The sequence below is a fragment of the Pagrus major genome, chromosome 9 (assembly GCF_040436345.1).
Source record: "Pagrus major chromosome 9, Pma_NU_1.0".
Taxonomy (NCBI): domain Eukaryota; kingdom Metazoa; phylum Chordata; class Actinopteri; order Spariformes; family Sparidae; genus Pagrus; species Pagrus major.
In genome coordinates, this window is record NC_133223.1 from 14,132,376 (window position 1) to 14,152,758 (window position 20,383).

Genomic DNA, 20,383 nt, shown 5'->3' on the forward strand with positions numbered 1-20,383 from the left:
TTGTTATCTTTTACACTCATCAGGATTCATTGATTACTTTGATAAATGATGAATCCAAATAACAATAACTAGAAAATAATAATTGCAGATTTATTTACACTTTTTAAGAAGATAAGATGCTACAACATTTCCCGGTGATGTGATCTAAAGTTGATAAAAAAAAGAGTTCAGCTATTGAGACTGTATGAGATAACAGATAGTATGTTTGTTGTTTCATGGAGTATATATCAGAGGTTACAAGTGCACTACGCTAAACATATCAACTTCTATGCTGATTAACAGTAGTTTATACCATGTATTTAATGTATTAGTGGCTACTGATAAAGAGAATATGTTATAACCAGGACTTCAGTAGAGAGTAGAGTGATTGCTTTTGTTATGTATACCTTCTGAAGCTACATCACAATCATTGTCTTTACACAGAGAGGAACGTGTCCAGTGAATAACGGAACAGATCTGAGTAGTTAAGTATAAAAAAAGCTTGAGGTACATTCACAGTTAAGTATTGTTTTCAAGCTTGTCTTAGGTTCAGTCTTAATAAACAAAGGAAGCTAAGGGCACTGCAATTTGAGATCTAGGTCAGCAGTCAAGATGAGTGCCTCTGTCAGACAAGCACGAAGACTCTAGAGGGAGCAATGCATCTTAATCCCATAAACTGTGCTAATTCATATGTACTCAGTAGTTCTGTACAGATCAACAGTCTCTGAGGTCTAGACTCTCAAACAGGGCCAGGAGTGGTTTCCTCCGTTCTTTGCACTTCTGATTGGTTGTCCGCTGCCTTCTGCTGGGGGGAGTTGGACTGTGCTGTTTTGCTGGGTGATGCTGGTGAGGAGGGTTGTGGTGTTTCTGTTCTGTCACTGATCACCTCCTCAGCCTCCTCCTCCCTCTGCTGCACAGAAGAGAGGTACTGCTCCAACAGGCTGCAGTCTGCGCTGTCCACGCCATCAATACGAACAGGGCTCAGTGCTCGTACCGTCTTTAGAGAGTCTGCTGTCCCGCTGCTCAAGAAGCTGTCCTCCTGCGCTGCCTGCTGATCACTTGTTGACTGGAAGCCGGAGTCTGGGAAAGACACGTCTGTACTGGGTGGGTTTGTCGTGCTGGATGCAACAGGCGGGGCGGCTGCACATAATCCGGGAGCTGAGATCTGAGGAGGGGCGGCAGCCCGAGTAATGCAGGCCAGCTGCTGCTCCACAGATTGTTTCCACTGCTGCATTGACTGGAGCTACGAGGAGACCACAGGGAAAGTGTCAAACTAATTAGGCAGCATGTAAATCACTAAAAAAAAAAAAAAAAAAAGTCACTCCGACAATCTGAGCCATTTTTAACCATGCTAGCAGCCTAAGGAATGGCAATGTAAGTCTGTTGGGCTGGCAGTTGTCCCAATACTTGCTCCAAGTGTGCCATGAAACATTACAAAACTTACAGACATTCATGATCCTCAGAGGATAAATCTTAATATGGTTCATTTGACTTTTCTTCTAGCACCATCATGAGGTTGTGTGAATTTGAGTGAAAAGTCTCAACTATTGGGTGGATTGCCATGGAATTTGGTACCCACAAGTGTGCCCCCCTCTGGACTAACTGTAATAACTTATGATGTCCTAACATTTCCTCTAGCATCAAGGTCAGTTTTTAAATTTTGTGTCATACTCTGCTTTCTGACGAAATACCGGCAAAACTTACATGTCCATGAGCCTCAGTTGTACATTGAGTTTAGTACTAATAAGCAAATGTAGCATGCTCACCTAAGATGGTCATCATAGTAAAAAGATATTCCTGCTAAACATAAGCAAGTTGATATCGTCATTGTGGAGATATTGCCATGTTAGCATTTAGCTAAGTACAGCCTCACAGAGACTCATGCATGTCTGTAGACTCGTGTTTGGTGAGGGAGACCAACATTATACCCATAACTAATGACTGAGCTGTGGTGAATGTGTGGTAATGATAAATGACAACTTCTAACACTGACCTCTTTCCACAGAAACTTAACAGCTTCCTCCTGAACCAGCCTTTGTAACCTCTCTTCTTCATACTGCTGCTGCATCCTGCAAACAAATCCCATTTTAAACCATTAATATTTTGAATCTTTATAAATATCCACAACCATATGTAATACCCATTATCATATGATAGGTAAAATAGAAAACAACGCTGATGGTCATTGAGTTACCTGTCAAACCTTTCATTCAGGAAGAGTATGTGTTCTTGCATCCTGCGCAGACGTATCTCACTGCGCACCTCTCTGGCCATGGGGTGACAACAGCGTGTGTGCTGTCCCCTCCACCATGACTGTATTTTAACCGCTGCCTTGTCTGCTTCCATTAAAATTGGTTTACTGGAACACATCCCAACTTCTTCCTGCTTGGGGGCTTCTTTCATCTCTGCTTTACCAGAGTCAGACAACGTTTCCAGATCATTTTGTGGTGTGCTAACTCTGACCTCCAGAGATCCAGCTGTTGTGGCTGCACCAGAAATAGCTTCCTCTTCAGGACCCCTCTCTTGCTTATCCACTGGGGGAGAATGATGTGTCTTGTTTGTGTTGTGCTTTTTGTGCTGTGCTGGCCGCTTTGGAGCCAGGGAATCGGGTTCAAATGTCTCTGTCTCGTCTTCACTGTCAGAGTGAGTTGCCTGTGGCTCCAGATCAGACATGAAGGGGAGAAAGGTGGATGCTGAGGAGAGCATACTGCCGTTGAGTTTGTCCTCATCTGTCTGCACATCCTCCAAATACATGTGCTCCTCTCCTGGCCTTGGGCTGCGAACAACCGGCAATGATGGGTGGGAGGAATCAGAGCTCATCCAGGTATTAAACTGCCTGACTGGCTCTGTGCAAAAGTAGACACACCAAACAGTTACAATTTTGAAAAAGAAAGCACTGCATCACAGCTACTTGTAGAGAGAAACAATAAAAACAAACACATGATGTCCGCTTGAACAGCCCCACAGAATGACGAAGCAGTCCTCTTACCCGTCTCCTGGACTGCCGGAGCAGTGGCTGGTGCAGATGCAGTGATTTTATTCACGTCTCTGGCTCCCCCCTGTGGACTTTGGCTCTCCACATCAAGTTGAGTTGGACGAGGAGGACTGTGACAGCCTCCTCGGGTCTCCTCTAACAGCTGTCTTTGGTGAAACCTGTGAGACAAAAATGTCAGTGCAAACATGAGGTCATTCAAGTAAATATGTTCCATGAGGAGGGATTTATGGCGAGGTTATCATGGCCTTGAAGTGAGTAAGGGATGTTGTTTAAAATTCACACTCATACCTCTGCTTATTGAGGATCTTCTCAAGTTTGGCGTCTTCTGCCGTCTCCAGAGCTGGTGATGACGTCAGAGGGCAAACAGTGGCCAGGTACTGAACCAGCTGAACATGCTGACCAGGTCGATATGAACGTCCTTTTCCTTGACTGTAGAGCCACTCTGCTTTGAGACTGTAATTATGACAATAATACACGATAAATAAAATATTCAAACATTTGGAAAATATTCCTTTATTAATCTTGGCTCCAAACAGCACAGGAATGTACATACCCTTCTTTCTGTGACACCACATAACCATCAAGGACCTTCAGGCTCAGGCACCAACTCATGATATATGGTCGATAATCAAAACCTGGCAATGAGGGGGTCACCATAACACAAGGATTGCTCATAATAGAGAGCTGCTCCAGGTCGTGGAGAGGTGCCAAGTACGACGCCTATGAAATAATCAGAGGAAGGTCAGTCAATAATAATTAGCCTCTACATAACTTATATGGTGATAAGTGGTGCTTTATTAATTAGGGGGAAAGATAATTACTTCATTAAGATCTCTTATCTCATTTTCTGCCAGGGAGAGGATGGATAAATGGGCAGGTAGGTGAGCAGGAACAGTGCGGAGTGTTGTAATGCTGTTCCCATGGAGCAAAAGTGTCTGCAAAAAGGACAGAAAGTTAAGGAAAGATACAGAAAAGAAAACCGACACTATAACTGTACAGTAGAGGTGGGAAATATATACGATATATATATATATATATATATATATATAAAATAACAACAATATATATATATATATATATATATATATATTGTTATTATGACATGAGAGTATGTATTGTCTTAGATTTTAGATAACGTTATATCGTGATATGGCGCAAGTACTGTTTTTCGTGGTTTTAAAAGGCTGCATTACAGTAAAGTGTTGACATTTTCTGAACTTAACAGACTTCTACTTGTTCTTATTGTGTTTACCCACTTAGTCATTATATCCACATCACTGATGATTATTGATCAGAAATCTCATTGTGTTAATATTTTGCGAAAGTACCAAAAGTCACCCCTACAATATTGTTGCAATATTGATATTAAAGTAGGGTCTATTTAGTCAAAGATATTGTGATGTTCAATTTTGTCGCCTATTCCTAACATTTATGAACTACTTTTGGGAAGATTTTTAAAAATATGCCCAGCACTACTGCACTACTGTACCTCAGAGGCTCCAGAACTTACCTTTAATGCCACTAGTTTAGTCAGATCACCAATGGTAGATATGTTATTGTCAGACAGATCCAGGTGTTGAAGGGACACGCAGTTGTTGAGTTGCTCAATGACCTGTTTCAAAGAGTGTACAGTCAGTTAAACATGCAACTATAAACACATGAAAACTGAATGGCTTCATCTTTGCAATGACATTCATGTGAATAAATGACTTTTTTGATGATTTACCTATTCTCTCCTCACCTTAATATTGTTCCCAGACAGGTTGAGCCATTCCAGATGTGGCAGATCTCTTAGCCCCTCGATGTATCCAATACTGTTGTTGGGAAGATTGAGGACTCTCAACTCTGTTAGCCGAGACACACCCATCATTCTCACTAGACGGTTACTGGCTACAGAAAGCTAAAAGGGAAAAAGACAAAAGATTTATCTAAAGGAATGAAAAAGCACCAACACACTATGCTATGATCCTGTAAGTAAAGGGTGAAAACTGAGCAAATTACCTGCTGAAGGCCTGGGCTCCTTTCCAGATGGTCCAGTTTCATGATGTGGTTACGGTCCAGGATGAGAGTGTGTGTGTCATCGGAGCACATGAAACTAGGATCCAGCTTTTGCATACCCCGGGCTGAAAAATCCACCACAGGTCCTTGTAGGAGTAAAGACAGTGGAGATTAAACACACTGGAAAACTACAACAACTGTCATCACTATGGCTACATGACACACAAGATCTCAAAGCAGCCAAGCATACAAACAGTATAACGTCTCACTTGCAGTAAAGCCGGGGGCAGACACACTACTTATTTTACAGATTAAGTCCAGTTTGCTGTGATCAGAGTTATCTCGATTTACGCTGCTTGAGTCTTCAAATATTTGATGGAACATATGTGTTATAAACTGGGGTCATAGAGGGCATTCACCGGGCTAATAAATAATGGTACATAGTTGCATATTGGAAATGGCCAACTTTGTGGATGGCCTGAGTAGCCACACACCGGTACTCAATGTTGTACTGTAGGTAGAGCTACTTCTGGGGAATAACACTTTAATATGTGCCCGGTGACAAAATCATTATGACATCCGAGAGAACAAAAGCTGACTATCAAATGAGGACTACAGAGGAAGAAATAAACAAAATAATGCCAAATGTATAAATACTTCTCTACGATTTGCCTCTTCCTCTGCAGGACATTAACGCTACTCAAGATGAGCTGGTTTGGTGGGCTGACGCCAGTTAAGTAACACATGATGTTACGATCTCCATCCTCTGACACACTTTATGTGGGAGATGTTAGCTAACTGCAGTAATCTGGTGTGATGCAGGCAAGCTAACGTTAGCTGGTAACTAATACACACACTCGCTACCGTTAAGAAAAAATCACTCTGTCTGACAAAAAACAAACAAACACCGAGCCACTTACCAGCATTTGTATCAAATTGTAAATCTGATACACCCATCCTGTCGCCTCAGACAGCACCTACCGTTCGCTAACAACTTAGCTGCAGACTGTAGTGTGAAAGACAAGTAGCGCCTGCCGCTTGTCAAACCGCTAAGAAAGGAGGTTGTGGGAAATGTAGTTTAACCAGGCCGTCCCGCTCATTGAGGAGAGGCGCTTTGTGTCTTCAAAAGACTTCAATTCACGTCGTTTCCTATCACCAACCAGGTTGTAGTAAAAAGCTATGTAATAATGTTAGCGACAAAACGGCCAAGAAATTATGTTAGCTATTTTTGTATTTATAATATCCTCTATTTGCCTCTTTATTATCCTATTATTTAGCCAGAAATTATTGCTTGGCCGCCTGCTGTTACGCTTGCTAGGCAACCGTCATATTGTGACATCATTATTGTGATGACTGTCCAAAGTATTAATTAGATTAAAATACTTGTTTACTAAAGCAAAACTAATTTATACGCGTATGTTACCCATAAAGCATTAACAATAACGTTAACTGACCGAAAAATATTCAATGTTTATTAGTTGATAAATGTCGGGTTGTCGTCTACCAGTTCAGTTTCCGCATCCGTCATCTTTCTTTCCGGTTTTGTGCCCTCTCGTAGCCATCATGAAGTGAGTGAACGGAATACTATCAAATGCCATCTCAACACTTTAATAAACATTATAACGATGTTATCTACATTATGAATACATATGTAACCTGTTCTCTTAGTGATGCCTTATATTTGTCGTTTTCAGGGTCGAGTTGTGCAGTTTCAGCGGGTATAAAATATACCCCGGCCATGGCCGCCGATACGCCAGGATAGACGGAAAGGTAACCATTCCAGCCGACACCGGTTTCCAGCTGCTATGTCTGTATATACGTTGTGAAGCACAATATACCAGGCTGTGTATTTGAATTTGTGTTAACTTTACTTGTCCCCTAGTATAGGTGTTATTGGTAACATAACAGTCTCTGGAATAGGCCCAGTCTGGTCCTGTGAGACTTGCTATCGTTAGCTGCTAGCATGAACTCGTAGCTTCACAGTGTGGCACCTAAACAAGATTATATTTCCATTAGTGCATGGCCTTTTCGTTTCACTGTCACTTTCTTCTAGTGTTATTTTTTTCCCAACTCCCGTGAAACTCAGTAATGTTAACAAAATCTGATGTTCTCTACTTTCTACCAATCTATAACACAATGTGTCACCTCTTCTAAGTGCATAAACCCACCTGTGAGTGATGTTGCAGAATGTTGACCCATAAGTGTCTGAAATCTAAAATGACTGCACATTAGAGTAATTTGGTGAGCGTCTTTTGAATAGGCTTTCTTGATTTGTTAAATCAAAGCAGTGATTTTGGACTCACTCATTTTCTTGTCTTCATTAAGGTGTTCCAGTTCCTGAACGCCAAGTGTGAGTCTGCCTTCCTGGCCAAGAGGAACCCTCGACAGATCAACTGGACTGTGCTGTACAGACGCAAGCACAAGAAGGGCCAGTCTGTAAGTAACGGGCTGTATGTGTGTGTTTTTTAGCAACTAGGTGTTGTCTTTGTAAGATGAAATTTACACACAAATGGGTCTTACAGTCAGTACTGCTTTAAAAGTAGTATTTGGTGATTTGGCAGTAATTGTGTCGTGCAGACATTTGGCTGATGGCAAATTTGCCCATCAATGTTCAGTGCAGCTGTCAAAATGGAAAAACCACCATGATTGTACTGAACTTGTCCAATGCAATTGTTTTTAGGAATTTACCTCATGTAAATGCACTGCCAACATGCCATTATAGTGTGTAACACATGAGGAATTGTTTTGGGATTCACAAACCATGTTTATGGATAGACTGTACTTAAATTAAGGTTACTTAACACAAGTTCCCACTCAGGCTACTTCCGGGTCGCTGCTCGTGTTGTTGACCGGTTAGCTCGTAGAGTAGTTGATTTGTACGGTTTTGTAAATTTTGTGTAATATTTGTTTCCTTTACTTGCCCCTCGGGGACAAATAGTTTTTTTAATTGAATTGAATGCACACACATTAGTTTGGCTGCGGGTGAATGGTGTGCACGGTACAAGTCTGTGTTATGTGTTGTTGCCGGACTGTGTTTTGCAGACTGGGCAGCAGCGCTCACTCCACACCTGCAGCCATAGAACAACTGGAGATCATAGTACTGGCCCTTGACGTCTTTATTGACATCTCACCATCGGCCAGCCTCCAAATTCTCCTACATGCACTACTTATCACCTGCAATTATACTATGTATAGTCTAATTTTGTTATAACTATCACTTGTAAAATACCAGCACCTGCAGTAGGTGTAAAATTGATCAATATTAATAAGTGAAACTTGACGAGTAATATGCATCATTGTAGCTAGGTTAGATGGGAGTAGTTACCATTATGTCTACAAAAGTTTAAGTACTTGCTGTGTTGGCGGTGATGGAAAAATACATCCAGCAAAAGTAATACAGTGAAAGACAGAATTGTATTGTATGCTATGTTAGTGATTTTGACATGTACAGTGTGTAGGGATATATTGTGGCATTAGGATACAAATAAACTGGTCTCTTCATCATGTGTTTCTAACAGGAAGAGGTGGCTAAGAAGCGTACCCGCCGCGCAGTGAAATTCCAGAGGGCCATCACTGGGGCCTCCCTGGCTGAGATTATGGCCAAGAGAAACCAGAAGCCCGAGGTCCGCAAGGCCCAGAGGGAGCAGGCCATCAGGTAAACCATCGTTTATCTATTGATTTTTGGAACCTTTCTTTTTTTCCACAATGGGTTCTTTGGTTGTTCTTGAATCAGGCAGATAACTTTCATAACTTGAGGGGCTGTAGTGTTGGCAGGAGAGGCATCATGCACTTGTGGAACTGTAGTTGCCATCTCAGTAGTAGCAGGCCAGGCTACAGCTAGCCTTGCAAATGAATTTAAATCTTGCAATCTATTATCGCTATGAAATTTTAATTTGGAAAACATCAACTTGGTATCAGTTCATTCTAGACCAGTGTAATGCTGTGGAGTGCAGCATTTCAGGACTTGTCAATGTCATCGATGACAATTTAAAATGGGTGAATATGAAGAATTATACATCTGCCTAGTCAATGTTTATTAAGTGGAAATTTAGAAGCAATTATATTCACAACACAACTGCATCTTTACATTTAATTTCCCATTGTTAATGTGGGGCCGTTATATGTACATATTGCAAATCTGACCAGGTTAATGAAACATTCTGACATTGAGCCATTTTGGCTACAGCATAACATTGCGCTCGATCAAAGTTGTGGTCTAGATGGGGAGCTCAAGTGCCTTGCTGGTATTTGTGTAAGAATTAAGAAAAATTGGGCCCAGGAAATACCAGCCATAAACCAGTTTTCAACAAAAACATTTCTATGCCTTATTTTGACCCGACTTGTCGTCCAGGATGGGCAATATGTTGATGTACATCCTAGGACAATTTTGTTTTGTTTTTAATCGAGGTGTACCCATCCCTTTTTAAATGAGGTGTATTAGGAGATTGTGAGAAATGTTTGAAAATCGATGAGCTGGATTGCTTTTATGGCTGTAATGAATTGTATGGAACTCCTTCATCAATGTGTTGATGTACCTTTTTTGATTTGTCCGGTATTTCATTTTCTCTAATAGTTGACACGTTACAGGATGGTTATTTTACCCTTAAGTGGTTTCTAATTTGACTTTCCCCTCCAGATAATTTTATGTCACAGATTATATGAAAGCACAAAGATGATGTAAAATTCATCCACATGACTTTTCTCCCTGTTGAGTTTGACTGATTGTTTCTCCTTTATTCTCTCAGAGCTGCCAAGGAGGCCAAGAAGGCGAAGCAGGCAGCCAAGAAGCCTGCTGCTCCAAGTGCAAAGGTAAGAGCTGACGGTGCTGAAGTAACAGTGTTTTTTGTTTTAGTAACTTCCCTTCACCAATATCAAATCTGGAAGTCTCCATTGTGTATACATTTTAGGATTATTATAGTTAAGACTGTTATTTGCAAGAACAACTACATGTTGTACCCTGATCACAGAAGGCCAAACTTCTGGGTTTTGTAACCCGTAGTGTGACTACAGGTTATAAGGAGCTTGGCTTTGTGTACTTGCATGTCAACTACCTGCTACTCGGTATTCACTGGATCATTAAGGAACTACGTCTGTTTGAAAATTGTAACATGGTGATATGCATTTCTCTCTGTAGGCCTCTACCAAGACTGCACAGAAACCCAAGATCGCTAAGCCCATGAAGATTAGCGCCCCCCGCGTCGGAGGAAAGCGCTAAATCTGACTCACTGATTTTGGTTGTGAATAAAAAATTTTGGTTAACCCTGATTTGTGTGATTTTTGTCATTTGTAAACACAATATTGCAGCAAGATCAAAACCTTATCAAAGCCATGCCAACATACCTCGTAATCTTCCAACAGTGTGTTAACCTGCATTTTCAGTTGTGGATTTTTTTAATTTTTTTTTTACTACTAAGAATAATCCTTTGGCGTCCACTGCACTATTTGGAACACCGATGCATAAAGACTTCAGTAAAAAGGTGTGCTGACATGCAAAAAATATTGTTACTCTGAAAAGAGTGAGTCCTGAAGAAAAAGAAATGGAGTCAAAGATGGATGTTTTTGGTATTTATTTATTTTAGTAAGAAATGCGCCTCTGATTAACGTGTTAGTATCAGTTTTTCATAAGATGAGCCAAAAGTTATGCTCAGCTGATGAATGTTAAACTGGGACTTGTTGCTCTGTTCTGCACAGTGTGAGCAGCAGAGGGAGATAAAGTTTGTCCTTTAACCAGCGCTGCCGTCATGTGGAAAAGTGAGATTAACTTTGTTTATAGAGAACACAGTGGCTCACATCTATCATGTAACAGTCACATGAAGCCGCTCAAAGCCTCCTACATTACTCTTTGACTTTCAAAATTGACATTACAATTGGTGTTGAATCTACACCTCAAGTATGTTCAGCACCAGACATTAAATATACTTTAGGGCTGCAACAAATGACTATTTTCTCACTTAAATGTTAAGCTTACAGAAGAAAGAAATAGTGAAAAATGACCACCTGAGATGCTTCTATGTATTATCAGCAGTTTAAAATCGAAAGACATTCACTTCACTGGTGGATAAAGATAGAAGACAGCACATGATCTCTCCAAATCAGGAAGTGGAAGAAGTTAATGTTTGGTATTTTTGCCTGAAAATGTACTTTTAAATATTAAATCAAAGTTGTTGGCAATGATGCTTTTGTCAGTTGATGAAAGGGGCACTCCAGTGATTTACTGTCACACAGTGGTAGAGTAGGACATGTGAGAGACAATATTAGATAATGGATGATAATAGAAACAATAGAGGTACCAGAGGCCAGGACGTCCTCACTGTTTGTCTGGGTCAAGCTACAAAAACACTGGATCCTACAATTTCAAAATCACATCTGAATACTTTTTCTAAGGACACTCCATGCCTGTCAACACAGACTAAAAACATCACCTTCATTTTCAGCTTGACTCGTCATGACCAACAGTAACCCAGTGGCCAGAGTGAGCTTTTGTTCATGAAGTCGGTCAATTAAGAGAACTGTTTTCAATTCAGGGATCCTAATACAGAAGCTCTGAGAGGCAAGTGAAAAAACAATTAAGGAACTGAAAAAAACATTTTTAACATGTCACAAACACAGGAGAGAAACAGTTTAGATTAGCTTTAGACCAGCCGGATGTGTATTTTAAAATTTCCTCTCTGGGCCTCCGTATAGAACCAGTTCACATCTTCACAATACAACAGGTGCTTGGCCCGTGGTCCACCTTTAACTTTCAGTTTTGGCCTTACGAGAGAAAAGTTTGGACACCCCTGCTCTAGCATCTGTAGCTTCAGTGACTTTGTGTTTGTAGACTGAGATGTTCATACTTGAATCAGCTGTGGGTGTTAAACGGTTTATTAGCAATACATTGCCATTACATAGCCACAGAGCCATTATGATGAACCTTCAAAGTGCCATTTGTTCAAACAGTCAGCAGATCAAGAAATCTTTAAAAGTGATGACACCAATTATTGCTTAAATAGTCTGGGGATTATAATGTAATAATTATAGTGGGAACAAGTCAAAGAAAGCACTATTCTTACACAGGAAAAATATAAAACACCTTCTAAGAACAGCTTTGGATAATAAACAGCTGTTAGCATGTCAGGAACAGTGTTCGCTAGTCAACTCTGTGCTAACAATCAATAAAAAGGTGCACAGGTTAAACATGTGGTATTTGTGTTAAAATAACAGCATCTTTCTTTACACTTTTGACAACAAGAGACATTTTTAATGAAGTGATTCATAAATTATGATTTGTTCGCACACACATTAAAAGACTTAAAGCCATGAAGATGGAAGGAATCATTACATGGTAATCAATTATGATTTAATAAGCACTGAGGTACAGATGCTGTGACTGAGACCATGTTATAAATAAGTTAAATGTGATGACATCCTTCTTAATTTAATTTGGAAACATTCCTTAAACGTTTGTTCCATCACACTTCCAAGAGATACATTTTTTTGTTTTTGGAAATTATTACATGAGGTACTGATTGCTACACCTGATCGATGATGATGTAAAAAGCAAAACTCCTCTACGTCATTAGATATAAAGCATGAACTTAAATTAAAAAATGTACAATCACACAACTTGTCGAACAAGTAGTACTTGTGCGTTGATGACCACAATTCTCGTGTGTGTGTTGTGTATGTCTGCGTGTGTGTGTGTGTGTGTGTGTGTGTGTGTGTGTGTGTGCGTGCGCACGTTGACAACAGTTAAAAAACGTTCTCTCATTATTTATTTTCTTGTTTGTACCCTGAGGAAATTTGAAACTTAAGAAAAAGTGCACGTTTCCAACAGGGACGACAGGCTTAATGTGGTGGTAATAACGGTTATGGCATGGATGTTATGGAGACAACATGGGATGATGTGGAGATGATGATAAGGGGCAGGTTGGTGCCCGGTGTGTAGTCTCCTTTTCAGTCCACTGCAGTGGAGCGTTGGCAACAGGAAAGCTCTCAGGACTCTGCAGCCTCCAAAGCCTTTGCCTTCAGATCCTGATTGTGCCTATAAGGAAAGAAAAAAATAAAGTGTTTTTAAGATTTAAAATTTAAACAAAATGCATTTTATTTGCTGTCCTAATCACAGTGGATAGAGACACATGTTAGCTGTCACAACATCTTCATCATTTCTTTATTAAGGTTAACCAGCTGCTGTGTACACTATTTTGCCCCGAGTTTAATCTCTCAGGCTAAATACAGGTTGTTCTACATTACAAGTCCGCTCCAATACCAACACTTCAAGTATCTGTGATTAGTCCAGTGCCCAAGTGCCTGTTCAGATTGTTACCATGTGGAATTTTATCAGAGCTCATTGGGACATTATTTATAGAGAAGTCCTGTCACTGATGCAAATACAAACACTGCATGACACAATCAAGCTCAGGTGATCTGCTGAAACAAATAAGAAGGACTGCACAGTGTCAATGTCCAATCAGATGATAGAAAAAAAACATTCACATTCAGAAACTGAGTTATATTGAGTTGAGTTAAAATCGAGCACACTGTATCTATCTGGAACATTAACCTCAAATTTGTACCAGCGAAAACTCTGCTGGTGTGGAGCAGTAGATGGTGGTGAATCGTGGGACATGTGGAGCTCTGAATACAGCTTTGAAGTATTTTAAAAATAGTTTTTATGATTTGGTTCAGATTTGTTGTTTTTCTCACTTTGATACATTTTTCTATATTATGCTCATTAGGGTTTTATTTTATGCACAGCCCTTTGAGAACTACGTTGTGATGTTGGGCTATAGTAAACTTTGACTTGACAGGTGTGTTTTGTGTACTGTGTTGGTACTTTTCCAACTTGCCTACTGCCAGCCATTGTGTGAATTTGCACTTGCGTGCTAAAGACCACAAGTGTAAATATTGAGACAGAGCCTCTAAGTGAAGGTTGTTGGGCTGCAGACACAACTCCATACTAAGTAAAACGCTGTCACCTCTTCTGCACGTTTTCATTTAATCTATATTTCCAATTTCAGTTCATCTTCTGCTGCTACAGTGTTCTTTACAGTGACAAATGAAAATACAACATTTTCTATCAGGCTTCTACCAGGCAAGGTTGTCATTTAAAGAAGTTGACACATAAACAATGCAGACATTTGCACAGAATTTCTGTAGGATCACAGAAAGCATGATAATCTCATTTCATCATGACTTGTTTTTTTGCTAGATTGAGAAACATTTAGTTGCCAGTTTATTAGGTACACACAAGAAAAGTAAAGTAGAGCTGCACTGATTAGTGAAATAATAAATTAGTTTGACATAAAAAAAAACCTTAACTATTTTGATAATCGAATAATTATAGTAAAAGTAATTTTTCATGCAGAAATGGCTGGTTTTTTTTGCATTATATCATATTAAACTGGATATTTTAGGGTTTTCCACTGACAAAACAAGACATCATTTTGGACTGAAAAAATTGGATGGAAATTATTTACTATTTTCTGACATTTTATATACCAAACAATTGATCGATCTAGAAAATGTGTTTGAACTGAAGAACAGTTGATGCAGCCGTCTCCACGACTACAGTTTGGTCCAACAAGGATCATGTTCATTCATTCATTCACTCACTGCGAGTTTATTTGTCTCCTATGTGGCGTTGTTTCATTTTTCCAGGTCTTCACAGTCATTCACTGACTTTTAGTCTTTATGGCGAATGTTTCAACACATTTCAATGAGTTCAGTCAATTATTGACACAAAGCACATGTGAAACCTACTGTATGTTACACATTTACCAAAACTCTTACTATATCAGCTGTAGTGCACTTAGCCAAACATAAACCTGCTGCCATGAGTTATAATCAGTAATGAATAAGGAACACATTGTCAACAGAAAACTTCTGAGCACTTATCTTGCATTATTTAGTTCCTCCAGGATTTCACAGGCTCTTTCTGGGATTTTTGCCGATTTTCTATAAAATTGCAATGCATGTCGCACTGTTTTAAAGCGTTTTTTTTGGGGGGGGCAGTGAAAATTGCAAAAGTAGTTTATATTGTTTTCAATAAATAAAACACAAACACGCTCTCCATCTCTGATTTCATTACACAGCCAACTTGGTGTTTTGAATAATCCTTCCACACCATGTTTAAACATAATATTTTAGATGTTTTATTCCTAAACTATTTTCTTTATCACACAAAGTCTGTCACACAAACTGCTGAGCACACCTCTATCACTTACTGATTTATACTGCACTAACATTACACCTAACCATTTCACAGTCACTTTTGTGAGATGTTGTGTGTCGTGTCTGCATCTTCACAACCAAAAACAAGGAAATGAGTTTGGTGACGTACATGTATGGCTCACTTTTTGCATGGGTGACTGCTATGATTGGTTAAAGAAGTCCAAATTTGCAGTAGAGTTGTGGTGATTGAATAAAATTGCAAGGTCGTGCAGAATTCAAAGGGATTGGTTAAATGTACATTAATTGTTGCATTCGCAACTTCCTGTCAGGACCGATTATTAATCCTGATCATTAAAATGTTTCTAACAGAGATAATTAGGTGAAGTAATTCAACTGTAAATGAAGCACAGACCTCCAGATCCTGTAGAGCTGGGAGCCTCCTGCGCTGCCAAGGAAGAAGTTGACCAAAAACAGGTTCCAGTTCTTCGGGATGATGACCAACGAGTATCTGGACCAGATCAGGCCTGGTGGAGGAAGGACGACAGTGAGAGCGAAGGTTATGCACACTAATGGTGAACCAACTGTTGCTTGTGAGAACAGAGTCTATGTTTTGGCAAAAGAGTAACAGATAAGACTTGTTTGAGGAAACAATGTTGCAAAAGCAAATTACTCAGGCAACCTTTAGCACAGATTGGTCAGATTCTCTCTGAGCACTGGACTGATAGACAGACAATCCAGTGACACAATTCATGGCCACAGCGTCTAAAACATTAAACCAACATGTCTGAAGATGTCTGATGTCATTTACTTGATAATTAATAATAAAAGAGGTAACAGAAACATAATATTTTCCCCACATTAATCCTTATTTTACATCAGATTAAATACATGTATGTTAAAGGCATTATGCCAATCAGTAGCTTAATGATCTTCAAATAGAGCTCACATTGAAATGTATTTCCCCTCATCTTACCTGTGGCTGTCAGTACTGCAGACTGGGACACACTGAGTTTATCTGCTGGTCGAGTCATATCAGCCAAACCAGCTCCAACCAGACCCTGCAGAGGAGAAGAGATCCATCAAACCAGGTATGGATTTTCACTGTATTTACTACATGCTAACAGATCTATTTGAATTGATAAGACGATGATTACACAATAATGACAGGTTAAGCCCTTTGTGTCTATACCAATGGTTCCCAACCTCAGTGTTGGTACCCCCAAAAGGGATAGCAAGATAATCAACAGCACAGGAAGAGAAAAACACATATCTGCTCCACAAATTTGTGTTTTTTTTTAAAAAAAAAACCTTTTATCTCATATTTGCTTTTTGTGAACTGCTGGCTATTTTTTTTTTTTCACGCCTGTAAAAAGTGTTAGAAGGAAGCCTCATGCATTGCAGATTAAACTGGCTGCTACGCACAGACATAAGCATCATGTGACAAGGGGGTTGCACTTAGACAAAGTTTTGTTTTAAAGGTTTGAAAGATATATGGTATAAGTATCCTTACACACATTACACATGTTAAACTGTGAGAAAATACTTACCCATTTAAACATGGGGGCCCAGAAGAAAACTGTTTTTGGACCTGAAATTAAAAGAAAAGGGAAACGTGAAATTTTACTGTATGTATATTTGGTATAAATTCACAGTTTTGTTTCTCTGAGGTCACTAAGGTGCCTGCTGCGATTTTCTAATAGGTGCAAAAATGAAACCCAAGTCCTTACAGTCAAGCTTGAGTATCTGTGTAATGTATTTACACAGCGTATTTTTAATACCATTTTTTCCTTTTTAAACAGCTGTTTGCAGGATGCAGATCGATGAGGCAATGTCTCTATTTGTAGAAATAGATGTAGGATAAATAACTGTAATATGACGATGGAGAGACAAAGTCAACGTTGTTTTAGTTACATTACTTTTCGAACACCTGGGATACATTTAATCCTAACATAGCCGACAGATTCAGTTGTTCGATAATAATAATTTGGTTGAGCTGAAGATAAGGTCATCAAGATTTTTCAGTGATGTTTTGTTTTCATAAAAACAAGTAAACAGGAAGATGTAGCATGGTAGCAAGGCCAACATTAAAGTTGTCCTGCTGCTGTCTGATATATCTATTTGCCAGTATTGGCCTATCACAGATATAATCAGTATCAGTGTATATGTTGTTCTATATGAGCTGATATTAAAACTGTCTAAATTATAATGCAGAAAAAGATGTTTGGGATAATCTATAATTATTAAATTCCCAGCAAGTTTACCATTTTAGTGCACTGATGTCATTTTAGACAATGAAGTTTATTGTTAAACTGTAACATATCTTTGTCGTAAGTGTTTGATAACCACATTTGAAGGATCATTGCAAAAAAAAGTGTACATATTGGCCTATATTTATATATAAAATCAATACTGGGATTTTTTACTTCCCAATATAGGTATTGGCCCCAAAAATCAAGGTATTGATTGGGCTCTATACAGAAGTATCTGCTGCCGTACCACCAGACTACACAGCAGATTCTTCTCTAAGGCTGTGACAGCCCAATTCATCATCACCATTATTATGTTATTATCGTGGGAATCCAAGCTGGTGAGAGACATTAAGAATAACTATTTACAAAATTCCACTCTTCTTATTGGTGGTCATATAAAGGCATCAGTGTTGAATTGAGACGGTTTCATGACCGGTTAAAAGTTTCTTTCAGTATGTTTGGTAAAATATAACATGATAATGGTGTCAGTAAGATGTGGGTCACTTTCTTTTTTTTTAATGGTGATACCTTTAAACTCCTCTCTAATGTGACCTTCACACTATAGTAAAGAATACCGGCTTTAGGACAACAAAATGTTGCATGGCAATAACACACAATATCATCAGGGGGATAACATACCACCGAACATCAATAAACAGGCCCAGCTCTTGAAAACTATGATATATTTTATGGTTCACGTATGTTACACCAGTTGATCTGATAAACGTGGTTTGATTTCATTGAGATGGTTCATCTTCATACCGGGCTTTTGTAACCTGCTGCACAATCAGATGTAAAACCAGACAATCAAGCTTGAGTATCTGTGTAACAGAGACTTGAAAACCTCAGTGCGTCCAAGTGACTGGAAGAAGACTCACCTAAACTTAATTAGCTGTAGCACAGGGACATAAAACATGCAGGGCCATAAAAAGCTGCTGGTCTTGCCTCACCTCACCTCGCCTCAGGCTAAACACAAAGTAGGACTTCTGTCGCTGCAAATCACCATTGAGGGAGTTGGCTTGAGTCGCCGCCCCTTCATACCTGCTTAGAAAGCTGTCCTTGACATCGAGAGCTAGAGTACCCTTACTGAGACAAAACAAAGGACAGAGTGTCCCAAGAGACGCCAGCGACTCCTTAATCTCATGCCCTCTAGTTAATATCAGTGTCAACGAAAGCTGAATGTGTGCTCACTGAGCAGGAGAAACACGTCGAAGGTGCTGCTGAAGAACCATTCAGCCTAATGCGATAAATCCTATTCTGTGTTGCTGTTAAATTGTGTTAGACTGGGAAGTGTTTCTACTAAATTTAGTCTGCCCTCATTTTTATCAGTGGGTTGACAAAATATGTCTTCACGAAGGTAGGCTGTTGAATAACACTGTGCTTAACTGAACTTGTACTGTAGCTGGTAATGGCAAAACTTCAACGTTGTATTACAACATTTAGACAGTTAGGAACGCTATACATCATAATTACAGCTTGTACAGTAAGTCGGATACGGCGAAAATTCTTCAGGAGCAATTTTTGATGATCGATTGCTCGTTTTTCATCATTAAATCAAGCAAAAAATATAAAATACTTGCTTTTCTCGGCTTCTTAAAGTGACAGTTCGCTGCTTCTCTCTGGTTTAAATAGAGTACCTTTGCGTTTTGGACTACAACATTTGAAGATGTCACCCGAGGCTTTCAGCACTTATGATGATCATTTTTCTTTTGTTGACATTTTCATATACAAAACAATCAAATTAACCTGCAGCCCAATCATGATTAATAGAACCACCATCATAGTGTGCATACAAGTTCAGACTTAACTATTGGTATTTATTTTAAATGATTTTTCACATCATACTGTAGAGATGCTCACCTAGTGTTTGGAAAAACTTTGCTAACAACAACTGAACAGTCGTGCTAGTTAAAGAGTGACTATAATAAGGGTACATTTGTTTGTTGTTGTTTTTATAGCAATACCTTTGAACTCCCCTCACATCCAGAACTTTATACACTATAACCTGTTGGCTACAGGTCGCACAGGCTCAAACCGTCCCTGTCATAAACTCAGCTCTTCTTCACAGGCTGAGCTGCTTAGCTGGTCTGATCTCAGCAGATTAGGGTCTCCCGGAGCAACACTGACACATTACAACAACGACTTTCACACACAGGTCAGATTTCAACAATAGACAGCTGCTGTTTGATCCTCTGCAGGACGGAGCCCCAACATCACCGACATCAGCTGGTGGGAGCCCCCATCAGTCACCTACCGCCACTACAGAGACCATCCAGAGGAAGCTGGGTGACAATCTGATAAATTACCTGCCGGGTGGTTGTACAGAGGTCTCAGTTTGGCGGGCAGCATGTGCTCGATCCTGTCCAAAAGCCTGTGATAGGACACTCTCAACGCAGCCATGATTGTAGATGTTTCTGATGAAAGTGAAGATACTGAGCGCAAATTGAAGCTAGCTCGCTAAACTGTTAGCTAGCTAAGGACCTTTCTTAACGCCACAGAATTTTTTTAAAAACCGTTTGCCTTCGTCTGTTTGCACGATGTTGTCAAATAAATGAATGACAGGTCGATTAAACGCTGAGAGAGGATGCTACTGTCCTACTGTCGACCTTCCCCCGGCACCACTATGACCATGCTAGCGCCGCTAACTTGTCAGTAGCTTCTTCTGTCTGACCGACACGACGAGGTGACTTTCTGTACGACGCAACCTACCGCGTGAGGGGCGGGGTTACATGTTTTCACTATCCTTATTGGCTCGCATAGTCAGAACAACGATATGATTGGTTTAGATAGGTCTGTTTCTTTTGTCCTCCGGCGTTTCACAGCTGGGTGGAGGCAAATTTCATGTTTATAAACAATTTGTGTGTTAAAGATGAAATATTATATTTGAATGTGAAGAGCCAACGATTTGATTTTATATTGAGGTTTTCTGCAAAAGTTATGATTTTAATGATAATGTTTCTATTCAGTAAAGAATAACCCATCCATGTTAACTGTATTCTTTTATGATATT

At 39.6% G+C, this 20,383-nt stretch overlaps 3 protein-coding genes and 1 non-coding gene across 5 annotated transcripts; 2 read left to right on the forward strand and 2 right to left on the reverse strand.

Moving 5' to 3' along the window:
- Nucleotides 1–76: 76 nt before the first annotated feature.
- cep97 (centrosomal protein 97) lies at nt 77–7,271 on the reverse strand. 2 transcript variants are annotated; one of them, XM_073473352.1, is made up of 11 exons: nt 5,893–5,980; nt 4,976–5,118; nt 4,716–4,874; nt 4,485–4,586; nt 3,796–3,909; nt 3,528–3,694; nt 3,263–3,427; nt 2,969–3,132; nt 2,174–2,825; nt 1,973–2,048; nt 77–1,222 (listed from the first exon to the last, which is right to left on the reverse strand). In XM_073473352.1, the coding sequence occupies exons 1-11, from the start codon at nt 5,927–5,929 to the stop codon at nt 719–721; spliced, it is 2,283 nt and encodes a 760-aa protein (XP_073329453.1). In that variant the 5' UTR covers nt 5,930–5,980; the 3' UTR covers nt 77–718. The 2 variants fall into 2 exon arrangements, with proteins under 2 accessions (XP_073329453.1, XP_073329452.1); XM_073473351.1 differs by lacking the exon at nt 5,893–5,980 and adding an exon at nt 7,141–7,271 and having other exon boundaries at nt 630–1,222.
- On the forward strand, nt 6,474–10,237 carry rpl24 (ribosomal protein L24). Its single transcript, XM_073473354.1, has 6 exons — nt 6,474–6,540; nt 6,667–6,742; nt 7,298–7,408; nt 8,491–8,627; nt 9,718–9,781; nt 10,107–10,237. The coding sequence occupies exons 1-6, from the start codon at nt 6,536–6,538 to the stop codon at nt 10,185–10,187; spliced, it is 474 nt and encodes a 157-aa protein (XP_073329455.1). The 5' UTR covers nt 6,474–6,535; the 3' UTR covers nt 10,188–10,237.
- LOC141002952 (small nucleolar RNA SNORA23) lies at nt 7,954–8,134 on the forward strand. Its single transcript, XR_012179670.1, has one exon. It is a non-coding gene; the product is annotated as a small nucleolar RNA SNORA23 (small nucleolar RNA).
- A 1,583-nt stretch (nt 10,238–11,820) lies between the features above and the next one.
- On the reverse strand, nt 11,821–20,041 carry mpc2b (mitochondrial pyruvate carrier 2b). The gene is made up of 5 exons (XM_073473304.1): nt 19,680–20,041; nt 16,672–16,712; nt 16,098–16,182; nt 15,537–15,648; nt 11,821–12,995 (listed from the first exon to the last, which is right to left on the reverse strand). The coding sequence occupies exons 1-5, from the start codon at nt 19,771–19,773 to the stop codon at nt 12,947–12,949; spliced, it is 381 nt and encodes a 126-aa protein (XP_073329405.1). The 5' UTR covers nt 19,774–20,041; the 3' UTR covers nt 11,821–12,946.
- Between the last annotated feature and the right edge of the window lie 342 nt (nt 20,042–20,383).

Excerpts from the sequence above, each read along its gene's own strand:
- rpl24 (XM_073473354.1), top strand. Across the intron at positions 6,743-7,297 it reads ACGCCAGGATAGACGGAAAG|GTGTTCCAGTTCCTGAACGC; the intron begins GTAACCATTCCA and ends GTCTTCATTAAG. Across the intron at positions 7,409-8,490 it reads AGCACAAGAAGGGCCAGTCT|GAAGAGGTGGCTAAGAAGCG; the intron begins GTAAGTAACGGG and ends TGTTTCTAACAG.
- mpc2b (XM_073473304.1), bottom strand. The coding sequence starts at position 19,773 with ATGGCTGCGTTGAGAGTGTCCTATCACAGGCTTTTGGACAGGATCGAG. Across the intron at positions 15,649-16,097 it reads TGCAGTACTGACAGCCACAG|GCCTGATCTGGTCCAGATAC; the intron begins GTAAGATGAGGG and ends TTCCTCCACCAG. Across the intron at positions 12,996-15,536 it reads CAGCTCTACAGGATCTGGAG|GCACAATCAGGATCTGAAGG; the intron begins GTCTGTGCTTCA and ends CTTTCCTTATAG.
- cep97 (XM_073473351.1), bottom strand. The coding sequence starts at position 7,201 with ATGTGCAGTCATTTTAGATTTCAGACACTTATGGGTCAACATTCTGCA. Across the intron at positions 4,875-4,975 it reads GGAGCCCAGGCCTTCAGCAG|CTTTCTGTAGCCAGTAACCG; the intron begins GTAATTTGCTCA and ends TTTCCCTTTTAG. Across the intron at positions 3,910-4,484 it reads CTAAACTAGTGGCATTAAAG|ACACTTTTGCTCCATGGGAA; the intron begins GTAAGTTCTGGA and ends TCCTTTTTGCAG.